Below are 25,755 nucleotides of genomic sequence, written 5' to 3'. Positions count from 1 at the left end.
AAACATCATTTTAGTTACTGCTCTGAAACATCAACAAGGCATGAGCAGCCCAGTGGTTGCTTCCAGGTTATAGACATGAACTTGTCTGCCTTCTTTAGAGACTGATGGTGGTCTCTTGATGAGTCCCAAATAGGGACTTCCTTATTTTCATTCTCTCGGGCACCCAGAAAGCAGGCTGCATTGGGTCTTAAGTTCATGGAGAGCCCATTGAAATACCAGTACCTGTCCCTTCTGTTAGAGATTCCCAAGCTAATTAGATAACGGGGGCATTTTAATAAAAGATATAGAGCTACATATGGCAGCATATGCTGTCTCATGAAAAATAAGAATAGCAAGTGCTACGGGTGTTCAAAAGGTTTCTCCAACCCAACTTTTTCATAAGTCTTAAAAAGAAACCAATATTCTACCCAAGATGTGTTCTTGCCAGCTCTGTCTCCTTTATGAATGGGTATTTACTTCTTTACTCCACACTAGAACTGCAGTTTAGATGCCTCTCCGTGTCACTGGTTAAGAACTTGAGGTTTGGGCTTCAAAACTTTTGCCTAAGAACTGTCTCAGAGTAGGAGCTCCATAACCCTTGCCTTGTAAACTTCTAGTATTCAACATTTCTATATTAATATAATTGATCAATTATGAATCATCCCAAGGGATGACTTGGGACCAATAATCTTTTTTTAATGCACTCTTCAAGACCAAAGAGGGAAGAGGAGGAAAACAGCCAAATAGGTTTAATCCATAGAAAGAGGCATTCAAAACTAGAGATGGCTGGAATAATTTTAGGGTTTTGGCTACTTACTCATATGCCCTACAGGCTTCTAAAGAGCTACATGATGATGTTTTCCAGTTTATACTTGGTGGTGAGTATAAATCAGTTATTGCTGAAAAGCTTAGTTATTTCACCAATTCCTGTCCCATATCTCTAAGCCAAAAGGAGTGCCCAAAACATGGGTAGAGGAGCCTGTCAGTTGCAAGTCAAACGTTTTCTCTTTGAATCTTTTTTTTTTTTAAACCACTTTATTGATGTATGACTGATACACAAAAAGCTGTATATTTACTATATGTAAATTGATGAGTTTGGAAAGAAGTATGCATCTGTGAAGACATCACCACAATCAAGGCCTTAAGCTCCTCTTTGTTCTTAGAGAAGATAATTCCTCATCTGTTGAAGGAATGATGAACACATAAATAATGAGCTGCCTGGAGACCCACATAGGCAGAGGAAGCTCTCGCCACGTTTGTCTTCCGAGGTGTCTTCTCTCTGGTTTTATAGAGACCCTTCCTCATGACGGTCACCACGGGGTGCTAGGGTACCCCATGAACCAATGGTTTGGGCTCATCCTGAAGGGGTAACTTGGCAGTATTTAGACATGTGTAGCATGATAGAAGCTATCCCTGTGCTTTGTAGGTAGTTAACGAGACCCGCACTCTCACTCACCTCTGAGAACAGAGTCTACTAGAGGAAGGGAAGATTTATTGATCCAATAATTTCACTGAAAGTTGATACATTCCAATAATTTGGTTTTATATGATTTTATGGTGAATTCAGTTAAGATATGTATACCTGATGCCAAGGTATCTAGAAAATTCAGCTTAAAAATTATATTGTTCTCAGTCAGACATGATTGTTGGTTTTTCTTTTTTCTTTTCATCTGGCATAATGTAGACTTACCATTAGAACAAGACCATCCTCTGCTCAAGGGCTTAATGAAGAAATACATTTGGCTTTAATAGTAATACCTTACTTGTGTATTGCACTTTATAGCTTATGAACGCCTTTAGGGCAAGAGACATGACTTCAGAAACGTGACCTAATTTGAACTTTGTCTAGAATATTCATCTTACGGGTAATGAGCTCCTTTTAAACTGGGCGGGGCAAAGATAATCATCACCTATCAGTGATTTTCTAGGAGTGACCATCTTCTAATAGGTGTGTACAATAGGGAAGACCCAGAGAAATCATCTGTTGGCAACAACTTTGCAAGTTTTATTTGTCCGTGACAAATGAATTTCAGATGGTATTTTTTCCCCATAAGTAAATATATTCAAAGTAATTTATTCCCCTTGGGGTCTGATTTTTAAATACTATATAAAGATGATATTTTAAAAATCCACCTTATCGGTTAGCTATTTTGAAATAAATTACACAGGTTTGCTAGCAAACCAAAATCAAACTCTCGAGCATCGCACACAACGCCAAGCTATTTCTCTTCCAGGCAACTTCACGGTGCTTTGCTCCACCCTGTACCACTTCACGAGAGGCATGAATCAAATGTATGAGGTCAGCAGCTGCGGCAACAAGGACCCTTCTGAGCAGCCGTACGGGATGATAAGAACCTTTTACATCGCCGCTGAAGAGGTAGAATGGGATTATGCCCCTAACAAAAACTGGGAGTTCGAAAAGCAGCACTCGGACAGAGGATGGGAAAGGTACCACAGGCGAAGCCGCCGCGGAGTCTCTCGGGTGGGCTCGCACATGCTCCGTGGACGTTTGTCAAACGTGGAAACTAAAAATGCCCTGGTTTTGTCTGCCCAGTTCTGGCAGACAAGAGATTTTACTCAGGGGCACGAAAGCTTAGGGAAGCTCTCCTCTCTGTCCCGGGAAGGGGTCTGAAGTCATTTTAAGGACACTCCCGCGGCGGGCTCGGTCCACATCCGCTGGCTGGTTCCAAGGGTGGCTGTCGGACCAGCGAATGTGGCTTTGAGTGAGCGCCTGGACTGAAAGGGTTTAGGCAAAGAGGCCCATCTCACAGTGATCCTGGGAGGACAAAAGGATGCAGAGAGAGGCAGAGATGGTGTGTAGATCTGGGGTGAGGGGATGGGCAGCTGTAGATTGAGGACAGTGGGGGAAAGGGATGGAGGCTGAGCCGTTGGCCGAGCGCTGACCGTAGGGGACAACCAGGGAGCACGTAGGAGGCATTGGCAGAGATCCCCGAGTTGGGACAGGAAAAGCAGGTCTTTGGATGGCCTGGTACCCAGAAAGTCCGCCAGATTGACCCTCCTGGGCAGCGCTGTCGGCCAAGGCTAAGCACCAATGAATGAGCGGGGCTCAAGCCCCCTGCAGGCTGATGACCACTGGTCCCTACTGCCCTAAGCCCACCAGGGCCGCCGGTTAGAGCCAAGGAGGAAAGGAATAGGAGCATCTCAGGCACAGAACTGCAAACCTTTCCCCCAAAGTTAACACCCTCTGCTTGGGTATCACCGTCCCATATACGGACGAGGAGACTCGGCCCAGTTAAGTGGTCCAACTAGTCACTGGCAGAGTTGGAGTCGAACATAGACCTTTTGAAGGACAAATCCTGTTCTCAACACAAGCTGACTTTCACACCCTTGTTCCTCTTTGATATTTATTATCTCACTTCCCTTGCTCTCCCCTCCCCAGCCCTCATACTAATTAATCCTCTGTGGTTATGCCCCCCACCAACTCTCCCACACCCAGCTGTTCCGAATATTAACCTGTTTCGTTTCTTTTCTTACTTGGCCTGTTTTGAGGGTTCAGGCTAATGCAAAGGATGTAATGGTGCCACCTTATGGACAAATGAAGAAACACAATGACTCTCCATTTTTAAAAGATTTGCCTCAAGGACAGGACGATTTAAAATTCATTCAATGATTCACCAACCCAGTTTGCTAAACCAGACACCCCTCCTGCTAAACCAGTGCTGCCAATACAAGTTAAAGACTGATACTGCAGCAGAAAATGAAATGAGTATTAATTTGGCTTTTTCTAAAATGATTATTAAATTAACAGGCTGCCATCACTGAAGAAATCATCGTATAATAATTTTGTCACGTGTACAATCTTAGCCCACGAGTGTGTAAGAAATTTATTGTCTTGAAACTCAGTGTAATTTCTGTTCTCAGCCCCATCCCTCTGGGCTGGCAGGAAGAGCCAGCTTTGGTCTTCTGAGATTGTCTCCCAAGCTGCATAGAGAGAGAGATAGAGGGTGCTGAGTGTGCCTGCACCCTGCCCCTGCCAATCTGGATTGTGCCCATAAGTAAATAAAAACAAAGTGGGATGAGAGCATTTTCACCTATTAAAAATACAACAGATCTGTAGATAAAAATGCAGTACAGAATTGAAATGCCAAGTCATCCTAGTGGCAATCTGTGGCACCCGTGTAGATCAGAGCCCAGGAACGAATGCCCCTCTGCACTCCAGTTGCTATGCCTCTGACTTTTGACCCAAGGCCATATCATAGGACACCTCTGGTTTTCAAACTACCCCTCAGTATGTGTTTTCCCTGAGACATTTATTATACTGGTCAGCACAGACCCTCTGCCTCAACTTGGAACCTGGAAGTCTTTCCCTGAGGCTTCCTAAGAACATGCTGGGGAGACCTCAGGATCCCAGAAAGGCAACAAACGGGACCATTGGCACAATGCCAGGATCTGTGCAGTGAGAAGGAATTTGAAAATAGAGAGTAGGTTGCTATAGAGAAATAAAGTTATACCTAGCACTCCTGAGCTTGTGGACTGATATGCATGTCATTTAACTAACCTGGGATTCCAGACAAGACTCACCATCTACCTAGAGTCTGTCATACAGAGTGAAGTAAATCAGAAAGAGGAAAACAAATACCGTATGCTAATGCACATATATGGAATCTACAATAACAGTACTGATGTACCCAGTGACAGGGCAGGAATAAAGACGTGGATGTAGAAAACGGACTTAAGGACATGGGGGGGAAGGGGAAGCTGGGACGAAGTGAGAGAGTGGCATTGACAGATATACACTACCAAATGTAAAATAGATAGCTAGTGGGAAGCAGCTGCATAGCACAGGGAGACCAGCTCAGTGCTTTGTGACCACCTAGAGGGGTGGGATAGGGAGGGTGGGAGGGAGGCTCAAGAGGGAGGGGATATGGGGATATATGTATACTTATAGCTGATTCACTTTGTTGTACAACAGAAACTAACAAAACATTGTAAAGCAATTATAGTCCAATAAAGATATATATATATATAAAAGACTCTCCACCTTGAGCACCCCCCATGAGCGAGGCATTTTACTAGGCCTTTTACAAACCTTATCTGATATGACCCTCGCCACACACTTGACCCATTCCATCAGCTTTCGCCCAGCATTATCATGTGACATCCTAGTGAGATGATAGAGCAAGCGCTTATGTGTTTCTTAATAGGTGTCTGACACAGACACAGCTTTACAGGTCTTAACTTCGATGATCCTCACACCAGTCCTGGGAGGTAGATGAATTATCATCACATCATTTTGCAGAGGAGGGAAGCTGGAAAACAGCAGAGGTGGCTCGAGGGTCTGTGCTTGTCGCCACCACACGTTACTAGGACTCCTGGAAAAATAAAAGTAGAAGAAAAATTCTCTTCTCTTGGAAAGCACACAGTGGTGGGTAGAAGATATACATGCATTTGCTAAACACCTACTGTGTGCTAGGCATTGTGCAAAGTGCTGAGAAGGGCACACAAGGTCCTTTTCATACAGAATTCATGGCCCATGGGGCAGACACTAGAACAAGCACACTGAGTCATGCAGTCACTGTGGGAAGGGAAGCCCCATCTTGGGGGAAAGGTGGGGAGAGGGTAGGTGATCAGGGAAAGCTTCTGGGAAGAAGTAGTCTTTGAGCTGGAACACGAAGAGAGGGTCAGTTGAAGAGGTGGGAAGTGTGCTCTCAGCACAGGAAAGCAGCAAGTGAAGGCCTGGAGGTGTGGAGGACATGTGGAGCTCAAGAGAGTGAACATTTAGAATGGCGTGAGCATAGAGCATGTGGGGGGGCAATGATAGGAAACCAGGTTTGGGAGGTTGGCAGAGGCAGATAGGGAAAGGGTATGAGAGCTAAATTGAGGGGTCTGCCAGTGGGAAGCCTTAAAAAGCTTTTCCACAAGGACCGACCAACATGCTCAAATTTGGCATGTTCCCCAACCTTTTCGGCACCAAGGACCAGTTTCGTGGAAGACAATTTTTCCACGGAAGGGGGAAGGGGGGTGGATGGTTCAGGCAGTAGCGCAAGCGATGGGGAGCGATGGGGAGTGATGGGGAGCGATGCGGAGCGGCAGATGAAGCTTCGCTTGCTCGCCTGCCACTCACCTCCTGCTCTGTGGCCCAGTTCCTAACAGGTCACGGACCGTACCGTACCGGTCTGTGGCCCAGGGGTTGGGGACCCCTGGAGTAGAGAATAGAGAGAGGAAAGAAGCACTGGGGGCAGAGAACATGGTTAGGAACAATTCCAGTTAATACAGGTAAGTGATTAGATTAGGTAGGTGGCTTAGATTAGAGTGTCGGCAGTTTAACAGTAGGGAAATGGAAGGATATGAGACCCACTATATTTGGAGATAAAGTCAATAGATTTGTTTCTATCTTCTGTGATGATCTAGCTTGGTGCTAGATAAAATATATAGTTGATCCTCATTATTTGCAGATTCCATGTTTGTGAATTTGCCTACTTGCTGAAATTTGTCTGTAACCCCCAAGTCAATTCTCGTGGTGCTTTTGTGGTCATTTGCAGATATGAATAAAGCAGTAAAAAATGTATGTCACTTGATGTTCACATTCCCAGCAGAGGTCAAACCAACAATGCATCCTTCTGCCTTCTTGTTTCAGCTCTCCTATGGAAACAAGTGTCCTTTTGGTCATCTATTTAGAGCCATTTTTTTTTCTTCTTTGTGCTTTTTGTTGGTGATTTAGCTGTTTAAAATGGCTCCCCCAGCTTGGGGCTGAAGTGCTGTCTAGGGTCCCTAAGCACGGGAAGGCTGTAATGTGCCCTTATGGAGGAAATACAGGTGCCTGATAAGCTTCATTCAGGCATGAGTCATAGTACTATTGGCCATGAGTTCAGTATTTATGGATCAGCAATATATATTGCATAAGATGTCTTTAAACAGAAACACACGTCAAACAAGGTTATATATTGATCTGTTGATGAAAATATTGTGACCCGAGGTTCAAAGGAACCTAACCCTGTGTTTCCCCTAGGAACACTGGTTCAGTATTTGTTAATTCAGTGTTTGGGGTGACTCTCTAGAACGTAACTACTGTGTATAACAAGAATCAACTGTATCTATATTTAGGGAATTCCCTGATGGTCCAGTGATTAGGACTCGGCACTCTCACGGTTGGGGTCCAGGTTCAATCCCTGATCAGGGAACTAAGATCCTGCAAGCCGTGCAACGTGGCCGAAATATATGTATATATTTGTATGTATATGCACAATACACAACCCACAGACTTTCTTGAGCTCTTTAAAGTGGAAAAGCATAACAAGGTACAGAATGATACCTATAAAATCTGGAGGAATGCAGGGTGGTAGAATGTGTGTGTATGTGCATGGGTGAGCATGTGTGTGAGGTTAGTTAGTTCCAAGAAGAGAAGTGCAACCTCAAAGGGCTCTTATGAGTCTCTAACTAAGGCTGGTCAGGGATTGAGCGCCCAGTAGGGCTTTAGAGCAATGGTTCCCAAGAGTGGACAATAGGCCAGTGCCGGACTGCCCACATCTGAGCACCCAGAGATGCTTTCAAATGCAGAATCCTGGTCCCACTCCCCGAGAGCCTGGTGCAAAAAACCAGCTCCCCACGGAGATCCTGATTGCTGCCAGATTTGGGAAGTACTGCTCCAGTGCACCCCCAAATCATGCAGAAGCACTCAAGGATTTTCCTACCCTCTAACAACTTTAATTCCTGTTGCTTCTGATTTGCAGACATGGAGATATATTTATGAACCACACTGAAAACTGGATTGGCTCTCAGTACAAGAAAGTGGTTTACAGGGAATACACCAATGGAGAATTTGTGGAGATCAAAGCCCAACCGCCAGGAGAGGAGCACTTGGCACTCCTGGGTATGGCACAGATCGCAGCCGTGCACTGCCAGCACACACACACACACACACACACACACACACACACACACACGTCTGATTAGACTTCTTCCCAAGAAGGGGTGGAAGGAACAGAGTAGCCTGACTGCATTCATCCAAGTATGACAACTTCCTGCTCTCCCACTATCAGGGAGTGTGCTATGTGCTCAGCTCATATAAACAGTAGCCATAAGAAGACTGCCAGATGACGTGCAAACAGGAATCCGTATCATCAGGGCAGTCTAACCAGTACCTGTTGCCCTGAAGTTCCTTTGCCACCCCTCTGCCGAGCCAGGAAATTTTCATCTGAAACAAGTTGATGCCTCAGAACAGCAGGCAGAGTGTTTGCATAACTTCACCAAGGTTCTCAATCATCCATGCACGGTGCCTTACCAACACACCATGAAAATCATTCTGACAAAAGAGGAACCCCTTACTTAAGAGGGGTGCTTGGGGGCTTCCCTGGTGGCGCAGTGGTCGAGAATCTGCCTGCCAATGCAGGGGACACGGGTTCGAGCCCTGGTCTGGGAAGATCCCACGTGCCGCGGAGCGACTAGGCCCGTGAGCCACAACTACTGAGCCTGCGCGTCTGGAGCCTGTGCTCCGCAACGGGAGAGGCCGCGATAGTGAGAGGCCCGTGCACCGCGATGAAGAGTGGCCCCCGCTTGCCACAACTAGAGAAAGCCCTCGCACAGAAACGAAGACCCAACACAGCCATAAATAAATAAATTAATTAATTAATTAAAATAAATTAATTAATTTAAAAATCCCATCTTTAAAAAAAAAAAAAAAGAGGGGTGCTTGGGTGAATGGCCTAGATTCAGTTCCAGGGGCCCTAACTCCTGGCCTTCTCAGAACCTACTCTGCCTGTCTGATGCCCCGGGCTGCCTGACCTGGAGATCAGATAAGCCCTTCCTGCTAACCTTCCCCACTTTTCTTCACCTGAACATCACCAAACCTGACTCCATTATGAAGATGAAATCTTAAAGCAGAGGGCTAATCTAGATGACTTTTAGAAATCCCTCTCCATTTTTAAAAGTACAAGGCAACTTATATAAATAGTAAGGCTGTAATGTGTTTCTTATTATTAAAATAAGGCACCACGAGATTACTAGATTCATAAATTACTAAACAGCCCATCCATCTTCACCATCGATTAACGTCAGCTCCCAAGCTTGTTCGTCATACCAAATGAGTAATCTCCCATGGGAACATTCCTTCTTTTGAGCCCTGTGTGTGGACAGATCTCTGAAGAAAGGGTGCTGATCTTGCAGAGGGGGCTGGGCCGCCCCCCCCCCCAAAGAGCCCCGGTTTGGTTTGCTCAGTAAAATGACACAAACCAGTGACTTCATCAGAGGCCAGCCCAGCAGCACTTCAGCCAGTGGAGCGGGAGGCCCATCTATTCATTTTCTGCAGCTCGGGGAGAGGTCTGCACTCCTGAAGCTGCAAAGGGCACAGGACAGGCCCACCTCTGGTCATTACTGTTCCCTGTGACCCACCAGGCGGTAAATCAGAAAGCATCTGCTCCCTCTCACCAATACAGCAAGGCATGTGCAATTTATGTGGTAATGTATACACAAATAGTGATTTTAATATAAGTATGCACATGCCCCATCTGTAACTCTACCCCAAACTACTGTTTAAAAACATGCCTAGATTTTTCTTTTCTAGCTTTATCATTAAAAGAGTGCTTTTCAGACACTTTCTGATTCATACTAAGTATTTCTTCTGAAGATAATAATAGTCCAACAAATTTTAGATTTATTTAGGCCTTTCATCAGTACAGTTATCCCTTGGTATCCACAGGGGATTTGTTCCAAGACCTCTATGGGTACCAAAATGCTCAAGTCTCTTATATTAAATGGCGTAGTACTGTTGGCCCTCCGTATCCGTGGACTCTGCATCCACTCATACGGACAGCCAACTACATTTCTCAAAAGAGCAATTAAAACCATGGTTTGAACCAGTGAAGAATGGATGGGTGTGGTCTGACTCTCAACCGTGGGTGTATCTCCCTATGAATGTAGAATGCAAATACATATTGAGAACCACTGGGATTGGGTCTGATGTGCTTCCAAGATGGAAGTCTGTTTCCACCTCTCTCAAGCAATGCCTTGTGAAGACCCCTTTGTGTACGATACTCTGTCGGTGTGGCTGAGAAAACTGTGTTTGTGGCACGTTCTGGGCACCAAGAGGCACCTGTCATGGGTGAGGGTCGTCCCACAATAACGTGGGTGCAGGCCTCTCCAGAGATGTGTGGGCCGATTTCCACTGGCACGCAGGCTGGTTGCTTGTAACAGAAATGTGTACACGTGAGTTGCTGAAGAACACATCTCGTGAAGGTATCCAAATACTGAGAAACAGCATTGGACATTTGGACATGCATTAGTGAAATCACTGTATTGACCATACATCAATACATATGTTTTAATTTTGTGATCTTAGAAATCCCTTTTATACGCATCATTTCATTGTATCCTCACTATTATATCCATTAACCAGATAATGAGCAGTTTTAGGTTTACCAAAGGTTACACACAGGGGGATTACAACTGAAAGTCACCATATCCTACATCATTAGTATGCATGGAATTATATATATAAAATATACATATATTTTAATTAAAAAAATTTTAATTGACATTATATTTTCATAGTCATTTGGATTCCAATCCCTTAATGATAACAAAACGGGCACTTTTTTCTGAAATAAAAACAAACAAACAAACAAAAAATGTCACCATGTCCCGTGGCTATAGTTTTTCCTGGAGAGTATGTCTCAGCAGTATAAAAATTTAAGCATTTATTGAGTATTTACTGTGCTTCAATCCTTACTGTAACCCTCTGAAAATGGTGTTATTAAACTCATGTTACAGATAAGGAAATTGACTCAGGTCACTTAACTTACTCAAGGCCTCTCTAATAAGTAAGTGAAGGAGGCAGGATTTGAACCCAGGTTGGTCCAATTGCCAAACATGATGTGATATTTAATGCTACCAATATCTCCCTCTAGAGGAAATACACTAATAACGGTGCTAACCTTCGTTTATTTTGTCAAATACTACCTACATGTAAATTACACCAATGTTGAAAAGAGCAACGACAATGTACACAGGTCTGTGTTTTGCCTTTAGGCCCAATGATTCATGCCGAGGTGGGCGACTCCATCCTGATCATATTTATGAACAAGGCCAATCGGCCCTACTCCATCTCAGCCCACGGAGTGGAGGACATGGAGAGTGGGAAGGGACTCCCAGTGCCTGTCACAAAGCCAGGTAACTTACCCCGCAGATCTGCTCCATCCTGATGAGTACTGCAGACTCAACTCTTCTCTGATCTTTTCTGAACTCTGAAGGGTTTTGGAGAGCTCATTGTAATGTCAATGTGTTCCAACCATTACCCCAATGTGAAATCACCATTCATCCAATGACCAAGTGCTTATGGAGTTCCTAGGGCTCCATTAGGAACCTTAAAGGGTATTAAGACGTAACAGCTAACACATATTCAGTGTTAACCTTGTGCCAGGTTTTACATTTAAAACAAGTTTTTTTTAACTCATTTATCCTTAAAATAACCCGGGGAGGTAGACACTAACATATTTCATTTAACCTGATACCATCAATTGTAATGGCCATCCTTACTTTATCTGTTACTAAAGAAAGAAAAAAAAAAAAAACATGCTGCCAATTAAACTTTAACATGTCACTGATTGAAAGATACATCCTGACATCAGATGTGCTAAACTGTGAAAAATGTGCATCCTGTAATTGATGAAGTATGGTAGTTATGCCCATTTAACAGGTGACTGAAGCAAAGAGGAGTAAAGAACTTAACCAGGTCAGACATTAGTAATAGTGGAACTCTGTTTGACTTCAGGACCTGAGCTCTTAACCACACATTTCGTTCAAGATGCTTAAAATGAGTTTGGAAGAAAAAAAGATGAATCATTTCAGCAAGAGTGCAGATTACGCAAGATGAAATTCTAAGTGGTGAAGAATTTCAAGAATATACCTGAGAGTGTTGATAAAATTTCAGAGAAGGAAAACCCGTGAAGACTGATTGTTTAATTAGGAACAAATAGGGAAGGCTTTATAAAGGAGATAGAACTCCAACTGGCTTTTAAAAGATGCATTGAAGGGAGAGAAGAGCTCACAATTTAAGGAGCTTCCATAACATTTACACAGTTAAAGTGTGCTTGTGATAAATGTCAAGAGCCCCTGTGACCTTCAGTTATGAAATTGATAGCAACCATAGGTATAATTACAGGGAGTTATATTCCATTTTACCTCTGATGAATACATAATAACATTATAATAATGCTATATAATTGCAATAAAGGTCATATAAATTTTAAAAAATTTAAATAGGTATAAAGAAAAGAAAACAATCTAATGCATCACTAGAAAAAGTTAGCAAGGTATCTATTCAAGGATGGGTTGTGGGAAGGGAAATCGTTATTGGCTACTATTCCAACTTCTGCCAACCTACTCCCAGTATCAGAAGCTGCTTCAAGAAACTTCTCATGAACATCTAAATGTCTATCTACAGAGAAATAGTCAATTTTGGAATATTCTTAGAATGGACCATTGTACAATCATTAAATGACATTTAAGAAAGTTTTAATAACATGGGAAAGACTTGTTAAGCAAAATACAAGTATAGAAGAAAGACCAGAAGGGAAATAAGCCAAAATGTTAATAATGGTTTTATCTTTGTGGTGGTATTTTAAGCAGCAGAGTGATCATATTTTCTACTTCCTCACATTTTTTATACTTTCTAGGTTTTCTATAATGGATGTGTCTTGCTTTGATGAAGAGGGAAATGGTTTAAAATGGATCAAAAAAGCTATTAAATATATTTATTTTTGATGGTTGAAAGCAACTCTAAAGGGAGGAAGAAAGGTGCCTATTAGCCATGGGAGGCGGGGAGCTCTGGTAGGGCTGTGGGCAAGCTGGTGTGACCCCTCCCAGGCTGTTGTGCCCTGGTGGTGAGGAGTGGCAAGGGACACAACTCCTCTATGCTGACTGGCCTTCCAAGAGTCCTAGATGTGAGGGTTATAAGAGTAGGGAGAAAAATGTTTAAAGCATGGCAGAGGAGAAATTATTATTATTTTTTTACTGGAACTCAGAGGGATTCAGTCCCCACAAGGGTCTCTAATAACGCAGAAAGATTTGGAAGAACCCAGAGGTTGGATGTAGGAGCAATAAACTAACTTTGTGCAGGAAGTCCAGGCAACTTGGAGAAGAAAGTTTAATCAGGGCATGCATGTGATGAAGAGAGCAAACTAGCATTTTAAGAAAAGTAAGCCCCTATCAGTTTTCTCCTCCTCCTCCCCCTCCTTCTTCTCCTTCTCCTTCTTCTTCTTCTTCTTCTTCTTCTTCTCCTTCTTCTTCTTCCTCTCCTTCTTCTTCTTCTTCTTCTTCTTCTTCTTCTTCCTCTTCCTCTTCCTCTTCCTCTTCTTCTTCTCCTCCTCCTCCTCCTCCTCCTCCCCCACTTCCTCCTCCTCCTCCCTTTCCCCTCCTCCTTTCCCCCTCCTCCTTCTTCCCCTTCTCTTTCTTCTTCTCCTTCTCCTTCCTCTTCCTCTTCTTCTTTCTCCTCCTTCCTCCTCTTCTCCTCCTTCCTCCTCTTCTTCTTCTTCCTCATCTTCTTCTCCTTTTTATTAAATCACTCAACAAACATTTACTTAGCATCCTCTTTTTGTTGAGAGCTGGGCTCCCAGCTGGGGTAGACGATGGATTGTTCCAACTGTAACACCACCCCTGTAGTCACTTGCATTTAGAAAGCTAAATATCAGTTGTTTATCTTGTGATTACCAAGGCATAGGGTCTATAATGAAAATCATGGAAACTAGACCTAAAATTATACCGCTAACCAACTAGTGCATGAGCAAACATGGAGCAAAGTTTCATGTAAGCATTACTTTTGTTTTGCTTTGTGGCTCACATTCAGCTGTAGGTTGCTTGTCCTGATAGGGTGGGGAAGGGACACAGTTCAAAAGGAGATAACAATTTAAATGTGCCTTTTACAATGTGATTATCTTGATAATTCATGAATATATTTATGACTCCTTTGCAAAGCTCTGGGTCAGCCCCAGGGGATGCACAGATATGGGGACTGACAAGAGGGAGTGCATGTATTTGTTATTAGTATACATACAAATTAGCAATTATTGACTGCCTTCAATGTGAGGCACTATTCTAGGTATTTTATTTCATTTCATCCTCACAACAATTTGAAAACTGAGATGACTAATCCACTTTACAAATAAGGAAACTAAAAATCAGTGAGATTAAGTAGCTTGTCAAGGTTGAGTGAAAACAAGTCATTAGGGTTGAGATTTGAAACTAGGCCTCTCTGATTCTCTCTGGTTCCAACTAGATCTCACCTGCCTGCACATTAGAACCACCTGAGAAGCTTAAGGAATATACTGGTACCCTAGTACCAGATCCCAGATACTCTAATTTCATTGGTTTGGGATGAGGCCTGAGCAGTGAGAGTTTACAAATCTCCCTGCTGATTCCACAAGAAGCCAAGGCTGAGGCCCACAGTAACTCAAGCATGCTCAAGCATAACTCTTAGGAAAAAGATACATAATTTGAGGAAAAAAAACCTTTGAGGTGTAAAATAAGTCTTCATTTCCTGAATAAACATCAGTTGATAATAGAAAAGGCAAACTAAGATGGAAGGCTATAGTCTGAAATGAAAATCTATCATTTTGAACCTGCAGAAAATCAAGATGTGAATTTAATGGGAACATTTCTAATGAATGGGCAATTCTACTCAGCAATAAACTTTAACCAAAATATACGAAGAATCTGTTTGTATTTCTTCAGGTAAATTGTCTGGAACAGAGGTAACATGAATAAAAATTTTTTCTATTTCTTCTCATTTGTTTCAGGAGAAATAAAAACTTACAGATGGAATGTCCCTAAAAGGTCCGGTCCAGGGCCATCTGACCCAAATTGTATTCCATGGGTTTACTATTCAACAGTAAACTTTGTGAAGGTAAGGTGGAGAGAGCCACCAAAATGCTCAAAGTGATATGGCTTTAAACTGACTATTCAAGTTATCACAACTATGGTGGGTATATGTGAAGAGATGTATTGGTTTAGAGCAGGGGTCTCAAACTGTGGCCATGACTGTTTGTTTGCATTATTGATGATGAAGTTGAGTAGTTGTGATGGAAATGGTATGGGTCACACAGTAAAAACTACTTGCTATCTGGTGCTTTACAAAAACAAAGTTTGCCGACACTTGATCTAAAGTATAGGGGAAAAAATAAAATCTCAATGTTTCAATTACCAAATTTAGAACTTACAAGGTAGTTTGAAGCAAGAGTGGATATGTAAAATAGATAACCATAAAATAAATATATATTTTAATTTAATTTATACCATGGTTTTTGATGTGTGAAAAAGGGCTCAGGAAAGAAAACACACTCCAAGTAAACTTAGTAACTGAAACTACAAAATATTTGAATGATAAATAGGCTAACTTTACTTAGAAATTAAAGGCAAAGATTCAATATTGAACTTGAGCCAGGTATGTGTATATAAAACAACTAGTCTAGAATTATACTTCATAAATTGAAGTCCAAATTAAGGTCATATCTGATATAAAATGTAAACATTGCCCATCATTTTAAAAAGTGAGGGATTATCTTAGCCTTCATTTTAAGTATTAGATGGCTGCATTAATGTCCCTGAGTTGTATTGGAGAGCACAAGAGTTCAGGAGAAACATACCAGACACTTGAAAAAAAAACTTACATATTAGAATTATGGGAAACCTACATTTATTTGTTGATTCCTTTGTGCATCCCAACAAATATTTATTGAGCCCTTGTGATGCACAAATGACCCCACCAAGTACTATGAGGGCTGCAAATATTCTTGTCTTGAAGGAACTTATCATGTTCGGGGAAAATAATACGTGTGCACACCCGTAATGATATTACAACTCTGAATCTGGTGAGTTTTATATGAGTGCAGGGCTATAGAGGAGGCATTGGGAAGAGAGTCTAGGAAGAGAGAACATCATGAGCCAAGCTGAAAATAGGGAAGTAGAAGCTGTGTTTGGGAAATGTTGAGAGTCCCGTGCGGCTATCATCTAGGGTAGAAAAGGAAAGCAGCAAGGGAGCATAAGCTAGAAAAGTCCACTGGGAGAGCACATGAGGGGCTTCAGGACCTGTCGAGGATTAGTCTTTTATTCAGTAGGACCATCACTGGAAAGTCACTGAAGACCTCTAGATATGGGAGTGATGACATTAATCTGGTGGTTGTCAACAGGATGCGCTGGAGGTGCAGAGAGCAGAGACCAGAGAGGAGCCAATTTCTAGTCCAGGGTGAGGTGTTAATATCCTACACTAGAAGGATGGCAGATAGAATGGAAAGGAAGTCACAGAATGGAGAGGCATTGTGAAGGGAAAAGAAATGTAAGATTTGATAGCAAATGAGATGGGATGGAGTGAGGAAGAAGGAGGAAGTAAACATTGAAATCAAGTTTCCTGAACTAAATGACAAGGAATATCATAGTGCTTTTAGCAGAAATAGAGAATTCAGGAGAAGGAAATGGTTTGAGGGAAATACTAAAATTCATTTTGGAAATGCTTAGCAGATTGAATTGTTGCAAGAGTCATATCCAGGTAGAATAGCTAATAGGCAGTTGAAAATGTGGGAGCTTTCTATCAAAAGAAAGCTCAGGGCTGAGCAACTCGACATGGAAGTCATCCATGGGCTCATATCAATTCCTAAATCATCCAGCTAACTTTTACCCATAGGACTTGGAATATAAGCGTCTGTATATACCTATAAATACAGTCTCACTTGGGTTTCACCTCACACCAGTCAAAATGGCCATCATCAAAAAGTCTACAAATAATAAACGCTGGAGAGGGTGTGGAGAAAAGGGAACCCTCACACACTGTTGGTGGGAATGTGAATTGGTGCAGCCACTATGGAGAACAGTATGGAGGTTCCTTAAAAAACTAAAAATACAGTTACCATATGATCCAGCAATCCCACTACTGGGTATATATCCAGAAAAGATGAAAATTCTAATTCAAAAAGATACATGCATCCCAGTGTTCACAGCAGCACTATTTACAATAGCCAAGACATGGAAGCAACCAAAATGTCTATCAACAGATGAATGGATAAAGAAGATGTGCTATACACACACACACACACACACACACACAAGTGGAATATTACTCAGTAATTAAAAAGAATGAAATAACATCATTTGCAGCAACATGGGTGGAACTAGAGATGATCATACTAAGTGAAGTAAGCCAGAAAGACAAAGACAAATGTCATATGATATCACTTATATGTGGAATCTAAAAAAATGATACAAATGAACATATTTACAAAACAGAAATAGACTCACAGACATAGCAAACAAACTTATGGTTACCAAAGGGGAAAGCGGGGGTGGGAGATAAATTAGGAGTTTGGGATTAACAGATACACACTACATATAAAATAGATAAACAAGGACCTACTGTATAGCACAGAGAACTATATTCAACATCGTGTAATAATCTATAATGGAAAAAATCTGAAAAAGAATATTATATATTTATATATATGTATATATGCATAACTGAATCACTGTGCTGTACACCTGAAACTAACACAACATTGTGAATCAACTACACTTCTATAAAAAAAATACAGTCTCACTTGAAAAGCACACAGGAAAATAGAAATAAGCATTTGTTTATTCAACAAATATTTATTTAACCCCTTCTATGTAGTAGACACTGGGCTCTGCTCTGGAGACTCAGCTATGAGTGAAGGACACAGCCTCAGCCCTCAAAAAGCTCACTCTTAGAAAATTTTTAGAAATAGTCCTAAATTTTCACAAAGATCACCCTATTCTTCAGGATTTCTTAGTACTTATTCCTTGGTCAATAGTCTTTTAGTATTTTTACAATGACTTTCTTACAAGCAATTAATCAGTGTTATTAAATTATTCAAAGGCTCTTCTAATTCAGTTTATTTTTCTTTCAGGATACCTATAGTGGTTTGATGGGCCCTCTGATTACATGCAGGGAAGGAGTGTTGAATGAAAAGGGAAGAAGAAGCGACATTGACTATGAATTTGTTCTGTTGTTTTTGGTATTTAATGAGAATGAATCCTGGTATCTGGATGACAATATTAAGAAGTATCTTAATAAAGATCCACGAGATTTTAAACCCTCTGATGATTTTGAGGAGAGCAACAAAATGCATGGTATATCAGAGGTTTAAAAAGGAGACAAGCTCATAGAAATCTGTGGAAGGTCCCAGCCTCCCTCTTGTTGAGATAAGCTCATAGAAATCTGTGCAAGGTCCCAGCCTCCCTCTCTGAGCCCTTCTTTATTCCCAGGGGCACCTGGACTGAAGAAAGTCCTCTAAAGCTTTCCTTCAGAGGGAACCAGCCAAGCCATTGATTGGCTCCCCACAGGGTCCAATGAGGTTTTGGACCAACTGTTTAGGGAGCTGTATCTCTGAATGCTGGGATCCCTAAACTATCAGACTGTAAAGTAATTCCTAGGAAATGAATTATCACTTATTGGTATATTTCTATAAGAATACAGGATAACTTCTAGTTGATCAAATTTGAGGGCCTGGTTTAACTGTCTCTGGAACATGAAACACCATCACCAAATTTCTGTTTTAATGTGTCTATGTTATTTAATTCTTTGAAATTTAAGGTACTTCTTTTTTTTAAGTGTAAGTAATGTGTTCTAATTGATATACCTATCCTCTCTCACCGAGATCTACTTTTGGCCAAAAGTGTGCAAAAAAATAGGTCTTGCCCAAGATAACAAAGCTAGTTAATTGCTAACATTGATTAGAATATAGTATAGAATATAGTAGCCTGATCTCTGATTCAGCTACTCTTTCCCCTACAATTTTGCCTCCCTCTCCCAAAAGTTTCTTAGTAGGCTCTCTCTTTTTAATGAATGTAACTCATTTGGTTGTGTCATGATGCAAAGAATAAAAAGTTAGTAGAAAGCAGAGGAGTGAAAGTCCTCGCCATGTCAGCCCAGCTTGAGCTTGCTTTGGTAATTGTTAGATCATGGGCTCAGCCCATGTGAAGTTTTCCTTTTTTTTGGAGATTCAGCCAGGTTTAGGAACTTGCCCCAAACTAGTTCTCAGAAAGTGAAATATTAAGTAAATACCTTTTAATTGCTTCAGTTTTGATTTATAGAAACTTAATTCTCTGGCTTTTGTCCACTCAACTGTAGAATGGTATAAATCTGGCGACCTCACACATGAGGTGGTAATCCACCCCATAAAGGGAATATGCCTATTTGGCATATTCCAACCAACATGTACTGCTACCCAAGAGATAGCTTTTAAAAACAAACTACTATTTCCTTTTTCTGGCTCTCTTTTATAGGGATTTCTTAGTACTCTGAATTTGGTGTCTTAGATGGTGGGGACATTGGCAAGTGTGAGTGAGATTATTACATGTTTACCAGGCAGACGAAAATATTGGTGACCTAAAGATCTTCTTGAATCAGTTCTAAAACCAGATTAAGTAATCATCACTAATCAAAGGCTGTTCTCTTTTTACCTTCTTAGCTATTAATGGAAAGATTTTTGGGAATCTCCATGGCCTCATCATGAATGAAAATACAATGACAAACTGGTATCTGTTAGGAATAGGAAGTGAAATGGACATACACACCATTCATTATCATGCTGAGAGCTTTCTTTTCAAGGTAAGTATAAGAAAAGTGTTTTGGGGAAGACTTACTAACAGATTCAATATATTTCCATTGTGAAATGAGAGTTATTTGGCAATAAGGCTTGTGAGGGATGTTAGTGAATATTAGAGAATGGAACAGAAAAATATGACTGTGTCCTTCCACTGGTAGATATGTCTTAATATGTATTTTATTATGCTTGTAATAAAAAAAAAAACCTCTGAGCTTCAGATGAGTTTTCTCATCAGTTATATGGGGATAATTCTGACCACTCTGGAGTATCGTATATGAAAGTACCCATAGTATTTTGTCCCTTTTCCTCTTTTTTTTTTTTTCTTTTCTCTTTCCTCTTTCCCTTCCCTTTTTCCATTTCTTTTCTATGTAATTAGCCAACAGAATAGTCCTTTCTAGTAAAGGAGATATTTCAAGCTTTGGCTTGGGCCCAAAATTTTACCTTGACTTTTGCCCTAGTGGGCTGGGCTGGACCATGTGTGGCTTTCTGCCTTTCGAGCATCAAGCTGCACCCTATGGGTGGTGCTGGCTGTTCCGAACCACCTGGGGAGCCGTTTAAGAAGCAGATTGCCAGGCCTCACCCCAGACCTGATGAATCAGAATCTCAGGGATAAGGTCCAAATAGTCTGCCATCTCAAGAGCTGTGCAGTCTACAAGGAAGTAGAATAGAAAAGAATAATCACATCTAATCGGCAGGGAAAACCTGCACTGCTCCTTTTCCAATTATACAGGAATGAACAGCAACTAATGAAACATCTAATATCCTCTCCCCTCTGTATATTCATTCAACACAGTTTAAGATACCAAGTACTAACCTACAATGATTTTAGTTTCACATATTAAATGGCTATGCTGCTTTTCAGAACTTGGTTTTTTCAATCTGCATTTAAAAAATTATATTAAAAAAATAAAATTTAGTAAAACTTATAAAATTATACAATTATTTTACATACATATACAAATTATTTTATATACATACATAAATATTTTAAATTAAGCTATAATTTACACTGAGTAAAATGCACGCTATTTAGTATACAGTTCTGTTGTGATAAACACATACAGTGGTGTAACCAACACTAATCAAAATATGGAACACCTCCATCAACCCCCTAAAATGTCCCCTTTGCACCCTCTAGAGTCATCTACTTCCCTATGTCTAAACCCTGGCAACCACTGAACTATTTTTTGTCTCCATAGTTTTGCCTTTTCTGAAATGTCATACAAATGAAATCATACAGTCTGTAGCATTATGAATCTGGCTTGTTTCATTTTGTGTCGGCATTTGAATTGCATCCACCTTGCTGTAACGGCAGTTTGTTCCACTCGATCTTTGAGCAATATTCCATTGTATGGATGTATTGCAGTTTGTTTATCTGTTCCTCCACTGAGGGACATTTGGGTTGTTTCCAGTTTGGGGTTATTAAAAATAAAGTCATTATAAACCTTTGTGTACATGCTTTTGTGGGACCATAAGTTTTCATTTTCCTTGAGAAAATATCTAGGGGTTGGATTGCTAGGCGATGTGGTAAGTATAAGCTTAACTTTATGAAAACTGCCAAACTGTTTTCCACAGAGGCAGTACATTTTGCACGCCTACCAGAAATATATGAGAGTACCACTTGACCACAACTACATCCACATCAGCACTTGGTATCTTCCATTCTTACTTTATTTTTTCTTAGCCATCCATTTAAGTATATTCTGGTATCTTGTTTTTTACTTGAATTTTCCTAATGGCTATGATACTGATTATCTTTTCTACCATCTGCCATCTGTAAATCTTTGGTGAGATGTCCAAATTTTATGCCCATTTTTAAATTGGATTGTTTGTTTCCTTATTGTTGAGTTTGAGGACTGTATATTTTCTGGATACAAATCCTTTCTATCTATATGATCTGTAAATATTTGCTCCTAGTCTGTGGCTTATCTTTTCATTCCCTTAACATTATCTATCAAAGAGCAGAAATTCTTAATTTTGATATAGTCCAAATTATCATTTTTTTCTTTCATGGATCATGCTTTTGGTGGCATGTCTAAGAAATCTTTGTTTAACTCAAGGTCACAGAGATTTTCTTCTAGAAGTTTTATGGTTTTAGGTTTTATATTTAGGTCTCTGGTCCATCTTAAATTAATTTTTATATGTGGTTCAAGGTTTATTTTTTGCATAGAGACATCCAAGTTTTCTTTTTTTTCTTTTTTTCTTTCTTTCTTTCTTTTTTTTTTTTTTTTTGGCTGCACAACGGCATGTGGGATCTTAGTTCCCCAAGCAGGGACCAAACCCATGCCCCCTGCATTGGAAGCATGGAGTCTTAACCACTGGACCACCAGGGAAGTCCCTAGACGTCCAATTCTTCCATCACCTTTCAGCAAAAAGACTATCCTTTCTCCCTCTGTGTCAAAATCATATTGATCATATACATGTGGGTTATTTCTGGGCTCTCTGTTCTATTACATTGATTTATATGCCTGTCCTTTCTTAAATGCCACACTGTCTTGATTGCTTTACTGTAATAAAAAGTCTTGAAATCAGATGGTGATTGTTTGAGCTATTCTAGATCTTTGCCATATAAATTTTAGAATCAGCTTTTAAAATTGTGCTGGGATTTTGATTGAGATTGCATTGAATCTGTACACTGATTTGGGGAGAATTGATATCTTAACAATATTGAGACTTCCAATCCACAAACATGGCATATCTCTCTATTTATTTATTTAGAACTTCTTTGATTTTTTTCATCAATGTTTTGTAGTTGTCATCACACAGATCTTGCATATATTTTGTTAGATTATTACCAATATCAGGAGTTTTGGTGATAGTGTAAATGGTATTCATTTTATTTCAATTTCTAATTGTCATGCCAGTATATAGAAATATAACTGATTTTTGTATAATTGACCTTGTATCCTGCAACTTTGCTGAACAAATTCTAGTAGTTTTTGTAGATTTTCTTTTTGTAGATGGTTTTTTTGGGGGGGGGTGGGGGTTCCTACATGGCAAATCATGTTGTCTGTGAATAGAGATGGTTTTATTTCTTTATTTTCAATCTTTATGCACCACCACCCCTCCTTTTTGGTGTTATTGCACTAGCCAGGATCTCCAGTAAAATGTTGAATATTAGTGGCAAAAGTAGAGATCCCTGCCTTACTCTTAATCTTAGGGAGAAAGCATTCAGTCACTCACCATTGAATATAAAGTGAGCTGTAGGTTTTTGTAGACCCCATTACCAGGTTGAGGAAGTTTCCTTCTATTCTCGGTTTGCTGAGGGTTTTAATCATGAACAGATGTTAAATCCTATTTTTTCTGCATCTATTGCGATGATCATATTTTTTTTCTTTAGTCTATTGGTGAATTACATTGACTGATTTTCAAATGTTGAACCAGCTTTTCATTCCCCGGTAAACCTTACTTTGTCATGATGCACTATCCTTTTTTATATATTGCTGGATTTAGTTTGCTAGTGTTTTGTTAAGGATTTTTGCATATATGTTCATAAAGAATATCGGTTGTGGCTTTCTTCTGTTGTAAATTGTTTGTGTGGTTTTAGAATTGGGCTAATGCTGGCCTCATAAAATGAGTTGGGAGTGTTCTGTCCTCTTCTGTTTTCTGGAAGAGTTTGTTTAGAAATGGTATTATTTTTTTTCTCTAAATGTTTGGTAGAATTTGCCAATGAAGCAATCTGGACCTGGAGTTTAATCTGTTGGAAGGTCTTAATACAATTTCAGTGTCTTTAATAGATATAATTTCAGTTTCTTTAACAGATAACCTGAATAGATCTAACCTGAATAAATAATCTATTCAGGTCATCTATTTCTTCTTGAGTGAACTTTGGTAGTTTTCATCTTAAGCAAATTGTCCATACCATCTAAGTTGTAGAATTCATGGACAAAACAGTTGTTCATAACATTCCTTTATTGTCCTTTTTAATGTCTATAAAGTCTTAGTGATATCTCCTCTTTCATCTCTGATATTTGTAATTTGTGTTTTTTAAATTTTTTCTTGGTCAGTTTGTCTAGAGGTTTGTATTAGTTATCTACTGCTGCATAACACATCACCCTAAAACATAGTGGCCTAAAACAACTCACTCTTATTATCTCACAATTTCTCTGGGTTAGGCTGGAAATAGTTTAGTTAGTTGGTTCTGAATCAGCATCTCTCATCAGGCTACAGTCAAGATGTCAGCTGAAACTACAGTCATCAGGTTTGACTGAGGCTGGATGATCCACTTCCAAGCTCACTCATAGGACTGTTGGCCAGAGGCTTCAGTTCTTCACCATGTGGGTATGACATGGGAGCTGGCTTTCCCCAGAGTGAATGATCCAAGGGGAAAGAGTGAGAGAGAGGGTCTAAGACTCTTGGAAGTAGAATGCCATGACTTCTGCCATATGCTACTGCTTTCAAGGACCAACCCTCAGACAATGCAGGAGGGGACTACAAAGGTTATGAGTATCAGGAAGCAGGGATCCTTGGGGGCCATCACAAGCTGGCTTCCACAGGGTTTAACAATTTTATCAATCTGTTCAAAGAACTAGCTTTTGGTTTCTTTGATTTATCTTTATGATGTTCCTATTCTTGATTTTATTGATTTCTGCTCTTATCTTTATTATTCCCTTCTTTCCACAGATAGATAAATCTTACCGAGAAGATGTATATGACCTCTTTCCCGGGACATTCCAAACCATTGAACTGTTTGCGGATCACCCAGGGACATGGTTATTACATTGTCATGTATCTGACCACATCCATGCTGGCATGGAGACAACCTACACAGTCCTTCAAAACATCGGTACTGTTATCTGTCAGTGATGCTGGCTTAGATAGCACCAGGCTTCCTGTAGACCCTGAAAATAGGAGGCATGAGAGCCCCCAAGGAGCTCAGAGTCAAGTAAGAGAGACAGACATTTAACCATAATAGAATATGACATATGCCAAGATAGAGTGCAGAGTACAGGGTTCATTGACAGCAGCAGGAGGCAATGATTAACAGTTTGGAGACATGAGCCAAGGTTCCATAGATGAATCTTAACAGGTGAGCAGAAGCTTGCAATGTGGATGGGGTACAAACAGCACGTGTACTGGCATGAAGTAGCACAGAGAGTATCCAACAAAGACTTACAGATACTGATGGGATAAAGTCTTTGTTGGTGAAATGACATAACTCTTGAAACAACTCATGTCATGAAAAGAATCTACTTCTATTGTTTATAAACCATCAAATTGTCTTCTTTGTCCAGACAACGGGATTCCTTACTCCACCAAGCCTCCTTGTGGAGGAGCGTCCCACCCGGCTACAGCGCCCTCTAATGGTATTGATACCCTCCCCCAATCCTGCACGTGAATGGTCAGTATTCACTCCCCAGGGAAAGGCAGAGGCCTGACACCTTACTTTTCTTTTGCACAGAAGAACCTGGCAAGGAGCAGCTCTACTTCTTCGGCAAGAATCTGGGTCCCAGAGGAGCCAAAGCAGCCTTGGTCATCCTTTTCATCATCGGACTCCTCCTTCTGATTGTCACGGTGATTCTCTCCCTCACACTGTACTCTGCAAGGAAGCGGGTGGCATATCAGGAAGTCCAGTCCTGTGCGCTCCCCACGGATGCTCTGTGACCTGCTGGTCTTCCTCAGTAGGGAAAATGGACCAGGGTATCGTTCACCAAGGAAGTCTGACACTGTTTCCTGGATCACGCTCTGATCCTCTGGAACACATTCAAAGCAATTTGCTTTTATTTATTTATTTTAAAGGGGCTGTGAATAATCCTCAGGATAAAATAGAGAATAAGAAGAGTGGGCATGACTGAGAAAACTGACCCAGTCTGTTCTCTGAACAAATTCGCTGAAGTGGGAAGACCCTCTGAAAGATATCTTTGTTTTCTGTCTTTCATAATTCTTAGATTAGATAGTGCTTCCTTAACAAACCGTCACATTCTCTAGATGGACAATTTCGGGAAAGAGTTACACTGCCTCAGACATCTAACTGGAATGGCGCTGATTTTTCAACGTTGTTATGTAACATGCTTCCCTTAGCGGTTCCAGGAAAAATAACTTTCTGAGGAGTTCATGAAAATGTCTAAATCAGTATCTGCTGATAGAATTTGACCAAATGAAATTTTTGGAGGCTTTAGCCACCTCCCCTGGCCTTTTCCTCTTTCATATAAATAGCTTGTGCACTGTTTGCTACAAAAGGCAGAGTTATATGCATTTTTAAAAATTCTGC

The 25,755-nt window shown here is 40.6% G+C and overlaps 1 protein-coding gene across 1 annotated transcript in view; it reads left to right on the top strand.

The window, feature by feature from the left end:
* HEPHL1 (hephaestin like 1) overlaps positions 1 to 25,148 on the top strand; it is an 88,223-nt gene extending 63,075 nt beyond the window's left edge. Inside the window, exons 12-20 of the mRNA XM_059929401.1 lie at positions 2,214 to 2,427; positions 7,671 to 7,810; positions 10,963 to 11,103; positions 14,727 to 14,833; positions 17,844 to 18,066; positions 19,407 to 19,546; positions 24,168 to 24,330; positions 24,779 to 24,850; positions 24,946 to 25,148. Coding sequence (XP_059785384.1) covers positions 2,214 to 2,427; positions 7,671 to 7,810; positions 10,963 to 11,103; positions 14,727 to 14,833; positions 17,844 to 18,066; positions 19,407 to 19,546; positions 24,168 to 24,330; positions 24,779 to 24,850; positions 24,946 to 25,148 — 1,403 coding nt within the window. The remainder of the gene's footprint in view (positions 1 to 2,213; positions 2,428 to 7,670; positions 7,811 to 10,962; positions 11,104 to 14,726; positions 14,834 to 17,843; positions 18,067 to 19,406; positions 19,547 to 24,167; positions 24,331 to 24,778; positions 24,851 to 24,945) is intronic.
* The last annotated feature ends 607 nt before the right edge of the window (positions 25,149 to 25,755 follow it).

This window comes from Balaenoptera ricei, chromosome 8 (assembly GCF_028023285.1).
Source record: "Balaenoptera ricei isolate mBalRic1 chromosome 8, mBalRic1.hap2, whole genome shotgun sequence".
Lineage (NCBI taxonomy): Eukaryota > Metazoa > Chordata > Mammalia > Artiodactyla > Balaenopteridae > Balaenoptera > Balaenoptera ricei.
This window is presented reverse-complemented; position numbering and strand designations above follow the sequence as displayed.